At 36.9% G+C, this 17,004-nt stretch overlaps 1 protein-coding gene and 1 long non-coding RNA gene across 5 annotated transcripts in view; one reads left to right on the top strand and one right to left on the bottom strand.

The window, feature by feature from the left end:
* Positions 1 to 17,004, top strand: part of ide (insulin degrading enzyme) — an 86,118-nt gene that overhangs the window by 43,560 nt on the left and 25,554 nt on the right. For 3 of the 4 annotated variants that reach the window (XM_062976147.1, XM_062976149.1, XM_062976151.1), the window contains exons 12-15: positions 5,739 to 5,841; positions 7,882 to 8,004; positions 9,574 to 9,656; positions 15,044 to 15,188. In XM_062976147.1, the coding sequence (XP_062832217.1) occupies positions 5,739 to 5,841; positions 7,882 to 8,004; positions 9,574 to 9,656; positions 15,044 to 15,188 (454 nt within the window). Of the gene's footprint in view, positions 1 to 5,738; positions 5,842 to 7,881; positions 8,005 to 9,573; positions 9,657 to 15,043; positions 15,189 to 15,690; positions 15,836 to 17,004 lie in introns of all 4 variants that reach the window. The other variant, XM_062976148.1, reaches the window with a different exon arrangement.
* LOC134297733 (uncharacterized) lies at positions 8,366 to 15,044 on the bottom strand. The gene is made up of 2 exons (XR_010004595.1): positions 13,462 to 15,044; positions 8,366 to 10,988 (listed from the first exon to the last, which is right to left on the bottom strand). It is a non-coding gene; the product is annotated as an uncharacterized LOC134297733 (long non-coding RNA).

The raw sequence follows: 17,004 nt of genomic DNA, 5'->3' as shown, positions 1-17,004 counted from the left end.
GTCTGTCAGTAACAGAGCCATGAGGCTCAATCATAACAGTCACTGACTCTTTTGGATAGTTATTCTCTGACTATAGAGAAGAAAATTTGCTTTGATTTGGGTTTTTGATCTTGATTTCAAGAGTACAATTTGCTGTTTTTGGGAATCTCGAAGAGCTGAAGTTAGATACTAAATAAAAAAACTATAGGAAAGCTTTATGTTGTCACCTTGGATCACTACCTAGATTTTGAGATCAACCTATGCTGATGGGCCCAAAGATCGAGTGCCATAGGTTTTGATCACAAGATCTCCTACCCTTTTATTAAGGGATAAGGGTTCTTCAGACTCCAGGCCAATATAAATTCAATATAATTTATCATCTAACTTATCTTTGTTTCCAGCTGTCCCTACAGTTCTGTCACTTACCACCAGCTCCAGTTCCACTGCTGTTTTCTATACCTGCATATTAAGGTGCACCCTTACCTCAGGCTGTACCACCATCAAATTCGATATCCATTCCATCTGATTAATCAGTGGTGTCACTTTTGCTTTCACTTGACATCTTATTAAGCCAGACAACTTCACAGGCTTTCAGTAATGTTGATGAATCAAATTCTGCTTCGGCCTCTTACAGTCCATTTATAACTACACTAGATCATGTAGTGAGTCATCAACTTTGTCCTTCTGGTAAGGTATGTGTAACATGGAACAAGTGATGGGCATCAAATGGGTTGAATCATAAAGCATACATCCAGCTCCAATGTTACCTTCACTATGGATGTTTGCCCCACCCCATGCCAAATACCCTCTTCTAGTCTGTAATCATCTTTAGAAATGTAAAGCTTTTATAGAGTGCAAGGGAAAAAGGTTTTATTCAGGTGCATGCAGCCCAGTTCAATTTTGATGAGGGCCACACAATCAAAATCCACTCAGACTTGCACATTCCACTCCTACAGACAAAGGACTTAATCACATGAAATAACCCCATCACACAACGCAAGCTCGTACTGTGAGTTTCAACTATTTTGCCATTTCTAAAGTGTGGTTTTTCCCTAAGTCGATTGGCAATCAACTTCATTTTAAATTCCCTGTGTGAAGATGGGTAAAAATGTCAAATTTCACCTTTGATGGGACGCCTCCATTTCCACTTGTAAACGTAACAATGATGTCATTCTGAATGGAGGAGCCAAGATGGGCAATATAGATTCCTTTCTTCCACTATTTTTTTTTGGGGACCAGGGAAGAAGGAATGGTAATTCATATCTTTTTTTAAAAAAGATAAAAAATACTTCTGCAAAAAAACAAAGAGGATTTTTTTTCTATCAAAAGAAAACTGGGAAGGAGAAATATGTCTCCCGTGTGATGGGAGGGCAAACACATAATTTAAAAGAAAGTGGAACAAGGGAAAACATGTGATGGGGATAGGAAAATCATTTGTTTCATTTGCAAACGGGGCGTTGCGAAGCTTAAGGGAAAAACAGCGATCTCTAATGCTTTACTTATCACCTGAGATGAAGTCTACAGAATGGTATAAAATTTATTCTGAAACATGGAAAGTCACCCTCCAAGCTCATATATTACTACATTAGTAATTATTAAGCATTCATGAGACCTAATTTCCTCCATGTACTGTTGATTGTTCCCATTGTGCCACTAGTTACAGGAGATCCTTAGCTTTCTACATTTCTAGATTTTGGTTTTTGTAAAGCAGTTCATCACATATGCTGAACCTAAGAAAGGCAGAACATGCAAAGTTATGAACAGGGTTGACTTCTCTTACCAATTGACTCATCATCCTCTGCCAAAGGCATTGAAAAGTCATTCAGGAAGGGCCATAGCTGCTGCTTAGGCATTTTTCAGAGGCATATGTCTGCAGGGCTGCTTCATCAGCATTATGCAAGACCTAGAGTTCATGTAGCATTTGAAAGAGCAGTGCTCACTTCGCTCTTGGCATGACAACTCTCCTGTGTGGTGACTCAGCTTTTAAATCGCCTGGATGTGAGAATCACAAATAATGAAGAAGTGGCTTCCTTGCTTGTAACTCTGGTTTTTCATACAATCCTCTGTGAATTTGCACAACCCTCCATCTCTCCCCCTTCTCCCTTTGTATTTTGCTGTTTACTTCTTTGCAACGGACTTGGAACCACTTGGGAAAGATAGTTTAGTATAGAGGGGGAAGGGGCAGCATTTATCTGTGGAAGGAGGAAGAGAGCTACTCTAAAACAGACGCAGTAGGAGATTTTGAGAATTTCTGCAACCACAGTGATCCATATGTGTGTGTCTGAAGATGACAATTTAAAGAACTACAGTTGCAAACAAATCACCTGTTCATATGTGTGAATTCACTGTTCATTGTGTTGAAAAAGGAGGGTTAAAATAGAGAAAATGATGCACTTTAGTTTGTATCTCTGATTGTTCTTCCCACTCGGCGTGCCCCAAACTAGAAGTGGATGTGAGTGTCTATTTCACCATTTGTTATCCTCAGTTGCCTCATTCTTACCAGTGTAGTAACTTACCCTCTTCTGTGTCTTATTATTTGTTTCAAGGGAAAAAACACTGTTGTTCACTTGAGAAGCCATTTCTATTAGAACCCATTTTTAGCTATCAAGGTTAATATAATACTCATGCAATGTTAAATTATTGTTCTAACTACACAAGGATAGATTTTCAGCTGTTCTGTGCATAATTGGCTTTTTGTTTTGCTGAAGCCATGATTTTGTGGGAGTACACACAAGAAACACTTAGGTAAGCAGTGTTTCTCAATGTCAATGACGGAACTGTTACCATAGAAACTAATTTCAAAGGGAAATAAAGCTTTCCTCACGCTATTGTATTGTATCTTGTATTCATGCATAATTTGAATGAAAGCTATTGGCATACTTCATTTATAACACAGACTCTTCCATCTTGGGATATTATTTAGCAGCCAGTTACAAGGTTAACATGAGTAATTACTCTCACTTATTAAGCTCTATTCATTGTTTTAAGGTTTTGTTTGTGCTAAATGTTTAAATTGATAGGTGTTCCATCCCTCCTACTGTTCTGTATTCAGAATAACTATCAGTTGGCTCTGAGATGCAGGAGAAATTTCTAGTAAATGTTTTCTCTTACGTGTAATTGCCTATAGAGATAGTAATTGCGCTTGCTATTTCATGTTTAATTTTTTTCCCTTTCAGCTGGAGAAATCAATAGGACTTCCTTGCCAAAAACATTCTCTTTAAAATGTATCCAGTGGATAATTTGCATGACATTTCAAGCCATTGGGATCCTTAGTTTGTCATGTACATAGAGTGCACTTGCATATGCTACTTGCTTGTTTCTGCTTGCATTGTGGGTGGCTGCACAAACTACAGCATTTGTTCCATAGTTGGTTCATCCTGTCATCTTGTAGTAGGCAGCTTCCTGTCTTTGGTGTACTCCAGATCAGAAAAAGGTTCCAGAGTTTGTTCTTGGCTTCTTTCTCTGGTTCGCTGGGATGTAATAAGTCAAAGGAAGAGAAATCACCCACTACCAGATGACATAATAAGCCAACCATGGAACAACCGCTATATCGTTTTTTAAATGATTCTTTTTACAACTGAGAATTACTGAGCTACATGCCACATACTGCTGTTCATTCATGACAAACTAGGGTGGCTTGCTGTGTCAAGAAAAGTCATCCAGTACTGAAAACTTAAATGTGATTTTAAAAAATCACTTGAAAATGTAATGCAGAAAGCATAATCAAAAAAGCACGTTCTGTTTCACATTCCAGCATGGAAAGACTTCAGGGTTTGATCTTTTTCTTTTTTCTTTAACTGACTCTTCAGAAAGTCTGGAAAGCAACTTCAGGAGAAGTTTGAATGTATTACATAATGTTACAGATGGAAGAAAATGTTTTAAAATGTCAAAACTATTTTAAAAGAGTTGTCGAAACCCTTAAGTATTAAGTGCTCTTTTTCAGGGTTCACTTTGCATTTGATTTTAATTCCTGAGGCTTTTTCTATTTTGCAGACAACTCAATAATGTTTCTAGAGGAGTAGCCATGTTAGTCCTTTGCAGCAAAACGAGCAGAATCCCTAGACAATAGACAAAGAAGTCTACCACAAACTTTTAATTAAACCCATTTATTCATGTTTCTCCTCTTTTACCTGTGCCTGGTGCAATGATTGGACATAGATACTCTTTGCTGCCCGAAACATGTAAATACAAGAGCCCTAGCTCTTGCCTCTAGTGAAGAAAGTGCTACAAAGTGTTTCACTGCTGTATGTGTACTGTTTCTCTCCTCTGACTCCAGCAGGCTTTCAGAAGCCATACTAGGAAGCTAGGAAGGATAATTTAGGATGATATATTTTTTCCTGAATTTTATTTTAGAAGTGAAATAAATATGTTGATATAGGACTTACAACAATATATAGTTCTGAAAATATAGCAGAAAGGCAAATTAAGCGGATAACTGTAGAGATATTTAATCTCTTATACCAGTGATTCTCAATCTGTGGGTACCCAGGTGTTTTGACCTACAACTCCAAGAAATCACAGCCAATTTACCACCTGTTAGGATATCTGAGAGTTGAAGGCAAAGACATCTGGGGGACCCACAGGTTGAGAACCACTGTATTCTACTTTCTAGATATATTGACTCCCTTAGTTTTGAAGTGTTATACATCTAGGCTTCTGAAATCAATGTAGAGGCTGTGGTCAGTATTGTTCAGTTACTTCATTCATGATTATGTTATAACTGTTCCAATATATATCTTGAAGTCTTATGTTTGGGAGTGAATATGACATGATTAATGGCATCTAGATTGATGCACCTTAATCTCCCGTTAGAAATAATCAAAGAAGCAAGCTTAACGTATTCTGTCTAAATTGGCGAGCCCTCACACTTAAAATTCATCGAGCTTTTCCCAACAGTTTGCTCCTTCTTGACTATAGAAGGACCAGAAGAGTTGGGAACAGTTGTGGGAAAATGATACAGGCTTTTTTTTTTTTGCAGTATTCTCCAGCACTTACTGCCGTCTTTTCCTGCTCTGGACCAGTACATGCCAAGCAATCTGATGTTATAGACTGGAAATTGTTTTCCTAGGGAATAGGAGCTTATTTCTGCCATATTACTGTTTTTGCATAGTTTCCTGGAACTTCACCAAAAGTTAGCACTATTCCAAAGATAAGCCCTTTCAGTAGAACTGCTCTGTAGATCATATCTATTAGTTTTTTAAAAGGAGGATCTTCACCACATTCTCTCTGTAGGAATAGTTATAATGTTGTTTCTGTTAATCTGTAGGTCTAAACAATGTGTACACAGGAGATTGATAGTGTTGTAGGACTGTTTTTTGAGGGTTACAGTATTTATATTTTATTTATAGTGTAGCATTAGTATTTATCATTAAAAATATACAGTTAATTATTTATCAAAGATTATCCCCCCCCTCCTCGTGTATCATTGGCCTTAATAGCAAAAAGTCCCCTATATTAAACTCTGCAAATTTCTTTCTTAATAGTGTTATGAGTTACATGTGCTTGTTCATAAATTGCTAAGAAATGTTGCATGTACCCGAATCCCTTTAACACAATCCTTTAAAGATGAATAAATGTCGACTGACTTGACTTCTCATTGTTAAAAGGAGTGTGCAGATGTAGAAAAGGATTGATAAAAATGGCACTGTCAATAAAGTGTCCTTATTAACCTTGTCATTATTATCACTATGCAAGATTGTTTATAGTTATCTTCAAAAGGAAAATCTTAATTGCTGACTGCCTTATAATTTTATTTTTAGGGTTGCAATAGTCTCTAAGACTTTTGAAGGAAAAACCGATAAAACAGAGCAATGGTATGGAACCCAGTACAAACAAGAAGCAATTTCTGATGAAGTCGTTAAGGTGTGCTAAGAAAATTGGTAGTGTTTAATTCTTTAATCCAATCCTGAATACAGAACTGTTTTTAGTGCTGCTAAGAAAGTGGTTATTTATTATTTTATTTAGTCTTTCAGTATCACCTCTGAACCCACAAGGGCTCCTGAGGGTGATGAACAAATAGAAACTACAGTAAAACCCCATTCGTTCGAGCCCCGCTCGTCCGAGCCTCCATGCAATCCGAGCAGGTGAACGGGGAGGGCCACAAAGGCCCTCCCCGTTCACCTGGTCGCTGGTGTGTGTGTTGCTAGGTAGATAGCGAGCTACCTAGCAACACGCACAGGGCGCTCGCCCCTTGGGAGGTGCCCCCTGCGTGTTGCTAGGTAGATAGCAAGCTACCTAGCAACACGCAGGGGGCACCTCCCAAGGGGCGAGCGCCCTGTGTGTGTTGCTAGGTAGCTTGCTATCTACCTAGCAACATGCACGGCTGGCTCCTTCGCCACGCTGGGCGCCGGTGTTGCCAGCCCCCGGCGTGACGAAGGAGCCGAGGCACGTGCGGGCGGGTAGGTGAATGGGGAGGGCTTTTGCGGCCCTCTCCCCTCACCCACTCAATGGCTGGCCCAAACGCCCACCGAACGGAGAGGTTTCCTCTCCGTTCGGCGGGCGCTTGGAGCCAGGGAAGCGGGAAGCGTGTCGCTTCCCTGGCTCCAAGTGGCCACCAAAGTGGCCTCTTCGTTCGGCGGGTGCTTCCTTCCAAGCAAAGGCTCTCTCTCCCTTTGGCAGAGGCCTGGAGCCAGGGAAGCGACTCCCGCTACCCTGGCTCCAACCCTCCGCCAAAGGGAGAAAGAGCCCCTTCGTTCGGCGGGTGCTTTCTCCCTTTGGTGGAGGGTTGGAGCCAGGGAAACGGGAGTCGCTTCCCTGGCTCCAGGCCTCTGCCAAAGGGAGAGAGAGCCTTTGCTTGGAAGGAAGCACCCGCCGAACGAAGAGGTTTCCTCCCTTTGGTGGCCACTTGGAGCCAGGGAAGCGACACCCGCTTCCCTGGCTCCAAGCCGCCGCCAAAGGGAGAGCACGGAACCTGGTAATCCGAGTGATCCGGGTTGACCAAGCTGACGTCCGCCCGCTTAACTCGGACTCCCGAGGTTCTACTGTAATTAAAACAATACAGAAGTAAAAACATGTTTAAAATACATTAAAATTCTCTTTAAAATGAATAACCCCTAAAAGCAATATAGAAACAATTCTAAAATCCAGTTTTGAAACAATTAAAAAAGCAAACACCAAGTGCCATGTGGAACAGCACTGTTTTGAATGTTTAAAAGAGATGAGCCAGGTTAACTTCCTTGGGTAGGGAATTTCATAATCAAAGCGCTGCCATAGAGAAAGCCCATTATTCAATAATGTCCATTAATATATTCTATTTCCCTAAACTAGATGTTCAGTAAGAGGACCACAACAAATCGAAAGGAACCCTGAATTCCTGAGCAAACCCTTTACAATAGGAATTGCACCACTGTGTTTGAATATGAACTTTAATACTTGGTTGTTTTTCAAAAACTATTGTCTTGCTGGTGCTGTTCATATGGAGCATTTTCATGGGTAATCTCTGGGTGATAATCTGTTTGGAGAATCAAAGGAAATTGGATTCAACCCCCCCAAATTTTGTGTGTGGAAGAGGTAGTTGTTGGGACTCAAAGGACTGTGTATATACTCAAGTCTGGGAGGAAAATCAGTGTAAAATATTTAGCTAGCTTTGGGAAAAATCCCGTATGTGGCAAACATTTTCATTGTAGTTGACATGATAGCTGTAGCATATCAGCTGATCCTCTGTCAGATAGCATGTGCAGTAACATAGTTAAAATAAAACATGCAATTATATGTGGACCATGAAATATATTACTTGCAAATTGTTTATAAAGAATTTGGGAGAAATGTGTTCAGTCCCCCCCCCCCCCCAAATATCATGTGTAGTAGAGATATTTATGGCAAGTAAGAATTGAACCACTGGCTTTTGTTATACTCACTTGAATAAGAGCAAAAACATTATTCTTATTTGCACTTTACACCCAGAAATGGCAAAATGCTGACCTTAATGGAAAATTCAAGCTCCCAATGAAGAATGAATTTATTCCTACTAACTTTGAAATAATACCTTTAGAGAAGGATGCACCACAGTACCCTACTCTTATTAAGGTAAGAACTTTTTAAATATCAAGTAGAAATGGTTAAAAATATTAATGTTTGGGAAATTATTTGAAAAGTAATATCTAATGGTTGTCCAGTTTTGGTTTTTAGTTGCTATTATAGTTGAGATATATAATGGTGATGGATTATGTTCCCATTTCTCAAAGGTAACTTAAACAGATAAAGGTTGAGTATCTCTTATCCAAAGCATTAGAGAACAGAAATGTTTTGGAATTTGGATTATTTCAGATTTGGAAAGCCTGTATTTGCATCTATATACATAATGAAATGCCTTGGAAATGAAACCCAGGTACCCAAACACTACAATCTGTATATGTTCCATATACATTTTATACACATAGCCTGAAAGTAATTTTATACACAATATTTTATTTTATTTTGTGCCTGAAACAATGTTAGTATACGTTGAATTATCAGAAAGCAAAGGTGTCACTGTCTCAGCAACCTGTGTAGAGAGTTATCACTATAAAATTTTAATAAGTACACCACAAAAACAGTGGAATTATCTCTCATATTCTAATATTTTTTTTACATAATTAATAAACTATAACATTATGTAACAAAATTAGAAAACTTCTGTTTCTGGTTTGAAAATGTTATTTCCTGTTTAATTGTGCAATACTTATTTTGAAAGTAGTTGTTATACTCTAGAAACTTCGTTTTTGTGTCTGCCACAAACTATGTTGAATTAGATGAGACTCATTATTTATTTTTAAAAAACCTATAGCAAAATGTTCTGCAGGATGTCCCGCAAAAACAAAGTTTTTGAAGTTTAGGAAACTTTCCATGTTTTTATGATAGAACCAATTAGAAAATGACATTTATAACCCAGGAACAAAAATTGTGTTACATAGTGTAGTATATTACTTCCGAATCATAAAATTTGTGGACATTCCTCTTCCCATTAACTGTGCAAGATCAATACTTTTGTAATACAACTTGAACAGTGTTGTATCCTGGGGGAGAAGAGCAGTATATAAATGAAATAAATAAATAAATAAACAATGTTAAGTTTAGATGGTAAATGTGAATGTAATCCGTTTAGCTCTAATGTTAAAGGTAATTTTACCTTACATATCAAAGTTCGACTAGTTTACTGTATTCAGATATGTAAAGCTTTCATTTTAAGTAACAATGGAGACAGTGCCCTTATGTGCAGGGATTAAATACGAACTCCCATAGAATACGTCATCACAAAATGAAGCAAGATCAGCCTGTTGCAAATTTGGACATAGATTTGGACAAGGATTTGGAGTCCATCATCACTTTTGCTGTTGACAACTAGTCTTCCATTCTTAAGCTTAGATTATAGGGGATGCATGATTTTAGAGAAATAGTACCACAGTGGCCCCATATATGAATAGGAGTTCCAAACATCCCTTTATATCTGTTCTTCAGGTGTCTACACTTGAGTTGTAAGAGAAGGAAAAAGGCCTCTGTTGAGCTTTTGGGTATTCCACCTGTGTAGATGTTGTACCTTTGTCATTAAGAAGAATATTAAAATATGATTAAAAATACAGTGTTTAATGTAGAAATATGTGTTATTTTTAAATGCAGGACACTGCTATGAGCAAACTGTGGTTCAAGCAAGATGATAAATTTTTCTTACCCAAAGCTTGTCTCAACTTTGAATTTTTCAGGTATGCAAACATTATCTTTACAATTTATCATACTAAGCAGAGTGTATATTTGTAAAAACAGCTGGCTTTTTTGTAGTCATTTTCTCCAGATTGGAAGACAAAATTGAAGAACTGCTTTGGTATGGAGGACAGTTCCTCTGCCTCAAATCCGATAATCTGTGATACAGCCAAGGTAGAATTTTTCAGCTTACAGATCACAGAATAAGCAGCTGAGAGTAAATAAGCTTAAACATACTTCTATACATAAATAGCTGTACCTGGATCCAAGCACTTGTCTTTAGTTTTTTCATACATGTTGAAATTCTGACAGTCGCCTTCTTTTTGGTAAATATTTTTTTATATGCAATTTGTTTAGTGGACCTCAACTTTGGGATGAAAAGAGTGTCTTCTTTTATGCAAGTGTGATTAGATCAGCTACATGTGTCTGCAAATATACATATTTGATACTCTTAATTTCTTTAGATGGTTATGCATTTTTATGTGATGCTGCCTTTAAAAAAATATATTTAATATGTAAATGTGGCTACTCTGCCAAAAACTGAAAATGACCTCTTGCAGTTGGTATGTTGCTCCTTGTTTTATAGCAAATGGCTTTTTAGACAGGAGATATTTTAATATTCTTATTTTCTTACTGAACTAATGCATTTGTGTTAGTGTGTTGGTATGTCATGTATCCACAAAAAAAGGTCAAAATTAAACCCTCAATTTTTAATTAGCACTTATACAAAAACAGGAGAACAGGGTATGAGTAACTCAAGCAGTATTTTCTGTTGTAATTGCAATTGTGCATTCCTAAAACATCTGCCATTGCCTGCCTTGCAACATTTTATATGGGAAAGTTGGAGTCGGTGAGGCATGGTCCCAGTCATTCTCTCCACTCAATCCCAGCTGCGTGAAAAAGGCAGACTGAAAAAGGGTTTCATCTGTTCTCTGTGCAATGTCCACTGAAGCTTAGGAACTGCCTATACTTTTCTTTTTAAAAGTATTTAGCACACAGAGAATGATGTTTATTTGTAGAAAGTTCCAAATTGTGTGATGCAATTTGGGAAGAAAAAAATGCCTCATGAAGAAAAAAATGGTATGGTTCCACAATAGTCCATTGTGTATTTTTATATTACATTGCCTCCTTACTTATCCTCTGCCAGAGCAGGTAATTCTGTGGCATCTCTGGATTTGATATGTTAGAATCATTCATCCACTCCCAATGTAGATATTCTCTTCAAATAATTATGCATTTCATATAAATCTTTGTTGTTTCCAGTGAACAGGATGTTCAGTTCAGAACTGTGATTGACTAAAATGGGCTAGTCAAAAGAGAGAGGCGATGAGGACCTATGAGAAAAGTCAGAATAAATAAGGATACTAAGTTTTATATCCTCATTTATTTGTTTTAAATAAATTATTTGTTTTAAATTCCTGCCACTATTAGAGTTGGCCTTCCTCAGGGGCTACACTAAAAATATAAATTTAATTCTATTCGGTACATTAACAAGTAAAATACAACATTAATTACATTATTTAAAAACATACAGATTATATTATTCTACATAATATTGCATATTATCCCTTTACACAATTTTTGAAGCTATATAATACAGTCTCCAAAACAATCGACCATTAAGCAAAGAGAACTACAGACTAGAGAGTTCTCTTTCTTAATGGTCCATTTAATTATATTAAATGGGATTATATTTGTATTTTTTTAGTGAAGATCTGAGGACAAAATGCATTGCATCTTTAAAAACAAATAAAGCAAGTAACCATCTATCAGCTTGTGGAGTTTTGTCTTTTGGTTTGCTTTAATACTGGCCATTCCTTCTGTCCCATTTAAAGGGAAATCACTTTTTTTTCAAGCTGAGTTCCATTGCACTCCCAATTGGATCTGATCAGCAGTTCATTTTTTCATGAACTGTCCCCTCTCAAGACATTTCTCTTCCTTGTCCCATCTCAACCTTTTGTTGGGATTCAACACCACACTGTTGAGGTGAAACAACACCTTTGTGATGGACCAGTGGTTCTCAACCTGTGGGTCCCCAGGTGTTTTGGCCTACAACTTCCAGCATCCCATGCAGTTTTCCAGCTGTTGGGCCTGGGCTGTGGCGCAGGCTGGTGAGCAGCCAGCTGCCAGCTGCCACAAATCACTCTGACCAAGAGTTAATGAGTTTGAGGCCAGCTCGGAGCCTGCGTTTGTCTTACAATAAACAACAAGCAGAGAACCTTTCTATAACCCTTCTGCCCTCAGTGGTACTTTGATTGCAGAATAAGAAGTGTACCAGTGACATGGACTCTGAGATCTGAAGTTTTCCAAGATAGCTTAGTATTCAGAAGGGATATCAGATTCCTTGGAAACTATATGCTAGAGCTTCTTGTTGAGCGGCATATTCTTGGTAGTCTGAATCACATTCTAAAATAAAACATTTCTTATGGAAATCTCCCACAAGGATGGTAAAACATCAAACACCTGGGCGTCCCCTGGGCAACATCCTTGCAGACGGCCAATTTTCTCACATTAGAAGCGACTTGCAGTTTCTCAAGTCACTCCTGAGAAGAAAAAAAGTCCTCTCATCATGAAAGAACTGATGAAATTTTTCTTACAAGGGAGGAAACACAAACTTTAATGTTATCATTATATGTTATAGCCAAAGTTCAAGTTCAAATAAGAGTTCTGTACCAATACATATTTTATAATGAATTAAACATAAATTATTAAAAATCAGTGTTCCTAAACTAGCAAATTTTGTACCAGTCCTCATTCTTTCTGTAAAAATCCATCTAGAAAGGAGATAACTATTTGGTAAGCAAGTTTGATTTTGTTAGACTTAATTGTTTTTAAAGCAATATGTTTTAGAGATAAAATTGTTAAATAGCTTCATGTTATTGTTTTAGAAAGGAAACTACACCTCATTGACTTTCTGACAAGACTGTATAAATCTTGTCACTGTCACTGTAAGCAAAGCAGTTGTAAGAAAGATAGATATTATTATAGGAAAGGCAAACAGTGGAATAGGTGTAAGATTGCTAAAGAAGGAAAAATGGTGCTAGAATGAGGAATGTGATCCTATGAGTCTAGCCAGAAAATGTGTTTTTCAATGCTGATATCTCAACTACCTCTGGTAGAACACACAGTTCTTAACATAAAATATTGCTTCCCCTGCCCAAAAGAAAGACTTGAATTGCAGCTATGGTTGATTGATATAGGACATGCTAGAGCAGAGATGGAAAATACATAGCTCTCCAAAAATTGCTAGACCTCAATTTTCTTTTTTAATTCTTTACAATTGGCTATGGCAGTTATCACTGATGCAAGTTGTTACTCAACATCTGGAAGAGCATCTGTTCCCTGTGGTTTTGCTAGGCAAACAATAGAATTGTCGCACATTTAACAGGGAGATGGGAAATTATTTACATAGAATACATGTGGGCATTTGGATCCAGCAATTAACACATGACCGCATAGCCTCAAGAGGCAATTGCATATTCAGTTTGTCAAATTGCTTCCAGTTCTCTACCATGCTGTGAGATACAGTTGCTGAATGTGCAGAAATACTGTAGCTTTATTTCTATGGTTTGCCCTTTCAGCATATCCTGTTTTGCAGTGGCCTGGAAGGGCATAACTTGTATGCAAGAGACAGCTGGGACAGTAGCTACCTGGGCAATAGCTTTCTATAGAAAATCTTACTGTTCACTTATGTCACAACAATGCTAAGAGTGTACACTATGTCACAACAATGCTAGGAGTGTACACTATGTGAATGTATCATAATTTAAAATACTGCAAATATAACATAACATTGTCATGGCATACCTGATATACATACTTTTGTTGCCAGGTAATTGACTGGGGTACCGTTGATATCTCTTCCTGGTCTATCACGTCCTTTTGCACATGTTCAACCTCCTCCTTATATATGATTATTCCTTTCCAGAAAAAGTAATTTATATAGTCTTTTAAAATTTATCAGACAAATTAATACAAAACTGTAATGACACATTAAATGGGAAGAAATAAGACATTTGATTTAGACTGGCAGAACATGGATTCTGAGGCCAAGATAGTTTAAGCCAGTTGGTGAGATACCAAAAAGCAGTAGCTGAGGAGAAAAGTCTTGGCAGGTAGATATACTGATCATTCCATTATAATTAGTTATGGTAGTTTGCATGATTCTATTTTGGATTTATCACAGCTCACACAAATGTCAGTGTATTTTTATGCATTTTCATTCACAAGCAGGTACCAAAGTTTTTAGTAAATGCATCAAGAAGTACTGTTTTAGATAACATGTACAAGTTGATCTGTCTCTAGAAAAGGTTTTTGCAAAACATGTCAACAGATATGCAGTTATGTCATTGACGTTTTATGATAACAGGATAACACAAAGGTAAAAACTAAATGAAACAGTACTACAGCAGTGTCATATAAGTAATAAAGATATACTGAGCCTACAAGAGGCCATACATTTTCTTAGTAGTGAGTCTTTTGAACACTGTTTGTTTGCAACTTAAATCTAGTTAAAATGTATAGGATGGCTTTGCAGATCAAAAATGTTGGTGTGACAGCCTGTTTCACCTACTATTTAAAGCAGTCTAGTTTTTCCTTTAAAAACCAAACTTAGACATTTATTCAATTGCAATATTTGTGTGTGAACAGCTTATTTTTATTGCAGGTTTGTATTTCTGAAAATGCTACATATCTATATATATTTTATATAGTTGATTTTGGGCCATGCTATACCCATTTTGTTTCTACTCTTAACTCTGTGTAGTCATTCTTAATATGCTGGTATTAAGCAGTATTGTTGAAACATGACTTGAGTCTTTGAGTTGTTTTTGCCTTTATAAGTCTGTGCAGGCTCTTGTACGTCCTTGGGATCTACAGAATTCTATCACGCTGTCTTGTGTGTTAGAGTCAAACATGAAACCTGGTTTGATATTTGTGTGCTTAATTTAGAAATAACAACTTGGTAGTAAAAATGAACTCACAGCTGTAGTACTTTTCTTGTTCTATGAAACTAGCAGATGTGTTCAGTGATATTTCATTCTGATACAAATTAACTTTGGTATCATACTGTCTTGTATGGACTACTTTATGAGTTTTCAGTTGTGATAGTTTTTAATTCCCTTATAGAATTGTTCTCATTCTAAATTCTTCATACCAAACTCAAAATGTAGTGAGTGAGTTAACAATCTGTACTGTTAATAATGTTAGTCAAATCATTAAATAGTTATGTTTTAGCTCTCTGTAGTTATCTTTTCCCCATTTACTTGTGTGTTTGTGTTTGTCTCAATATCCACCTGTTCTTACCTGTATCCTTGAGGCCCAGTATGGGGGATCTACAGAATTGGGAAGTAATTGTATTAGATATTTTACTTTCAACATTTTCTTCCAGCCCATTTGCTTACGTGGATCCCTTACATTGTAACATGGCCTATTTGTACCTTGAGCTACTCAAAGACTCCCTCAACGAGTATGCATATGCAGCAGAACTAGCTGGCTTGAACTATGATCTCCAAAATACCATCTATGGGATGTATGTAAGTACCCAAATCAAGGAGACTTCTTAAAAGCCTGAAATTTACTTCCATGAATCAAACAGCTACAGCAAAATTTGATTTGTTGAAGCATATTTAAAATCTTTTTCCCAATTGAAAATCTAATTTTTGTTCCTTTTTCAACCTTGGTTTCTGACTATACTTTCTCATAATTTGAGTTTTCACTTAAATCTTTTCTTAAGTCTTCAACACTTCCATTCACATTCAGGACCTTTGGCTTCGTTTTGCATCATTTGTCAGATTAGTTGTAAGATTTCCTTTCACTTAAAATTATACTCTGAACTGGAGCTAAGATTCTACTCCATTTTTCCAGTTTTATTAAAGGGCATCCAATGAAGAAAATTCTTTAGTATGATTTCATTTCTTCATTCCCAAGAATATTGGTTATGAGGCTGCATATACATACTCTTCAGTCATGTTTCTTCACCCATTACCATGTCGCTGCTTGAAGTATCAAAGCATCCTTTTTTTTTCTTTTTGTTAGTCGCTACCTTTATGCTGACCCTCTCCATTGCAACATGACATACCTGTTAATCAGGTTATTGAAGGATGATTTAAAAGAGTATACATATGCAGCACGCCTCTCAGGTTTGGTCTATGCCATTGCATCAGGAATGAATGCAATACTTGTAAGTAAGCTGGGGGGAAACCAGGAAGGAATGAGATGGCTTGAGCATTAAATGCCGTTTGGAAAAATGTAGGCTGCTTCATTCTTCAAAATGGCTACTTGTTATGTGTTTCCTTGCATTTTTGTCGCAACAAAGAGTAAAGATCTTGTGTAACATCGTAACAATTTATTGAATGGTTTGGTTGTGATTGGCTTGTGTTTTTTGTGAGTATTTTTGTAGTGTGCTTTATACAGAATTATTAATTTGCATGGTTAGTCATTTGCATAGGAGCTTTGAAAAAATAACTTTTAAAATAATAATGGAACCTTCTAATCTTTCAGTCTTTTGAATTTTGAGGCGTACTAAAGAAAACCATGCATCCACCCAAATGTTATATGGCAATAAGGATTAAAATACATCTATAGGAACATAAATATTTGTAGAAACTGCCCTCCTCAACATTGGCTTTACTAAATATTACTAAACGTTTAACTGACTATGATAAAAATAGCACGTTAGTGTCAAATAAATTTGAGTTCATTTTTTCTGCATTAGAAAAAAATGATCTTATACATGACTACTTTTTAGCTTTTCTTCATCAATATTACAATTTCATATATCTACTTAAGGCCAAAAAGAAGATCTACTGTTGTCTTATTGAACATTGTTTGATGGTGTTTAGGATGACATAGAGTTTTCTATAGTAAAATTGATTTGAAAATACAAACACAGGGTTTTTTATATTCTAAAACGCTACTAGCCTTTTGTTTGTTACTATCAAAATTTATGTTCTTCCGTTCTTCCATCTTGGAACTCAAGTTGGTGAAGCTAGTGTTCTCAGAGAGCCTCCCATCAAATTGCTGACCCAGATATACATAGCTTCAACAAGATTGCTGTATCATCTGTCTTCAGACTACGGCCTGGGATCTAGTCAGCATAACCTGAAGCCATTCTAATTTCTTCGATCATCTACCATGGTCATTCCCATTTTGTATAAAGTACTTCAAATTTTCCCCCTGTTCATTACCCAGATGCTGTGGCTCAGTTCTGTTGAAACGTTGTTTATAGAGTTTTGTGTCTTTGTCGGGGGCTGATAATGCCTTCAACAATGCTATACAATTTCTGACTCACAGGATGAGATAAACAGTGTTTTCTTAAATAAAAGCAAATGCATGCAAATACACATGGGT

The sequence above is a fragment of the Anolis carolinensis genome, chromosome 3 (assembly GCF_035594765.1).
Source record: "Anolis carolinensis isolate JA03-04 chromosome 3, rAnoCar3.1.pri, whole genome shotgun sequence".
Classification (NCBI taxonomy): domain Eukaryota; kingdom Metazoa; phylum Chordata; class Lepidosauria; order Squamata; family Dactyloidae; genus Anolis; species Anolis carolinensis.
The sequence above is the reverse complement of the archived record's forward strand: the minus strand, read 5'-3'. Positions and strand labels throughout refer to the sequence as shown.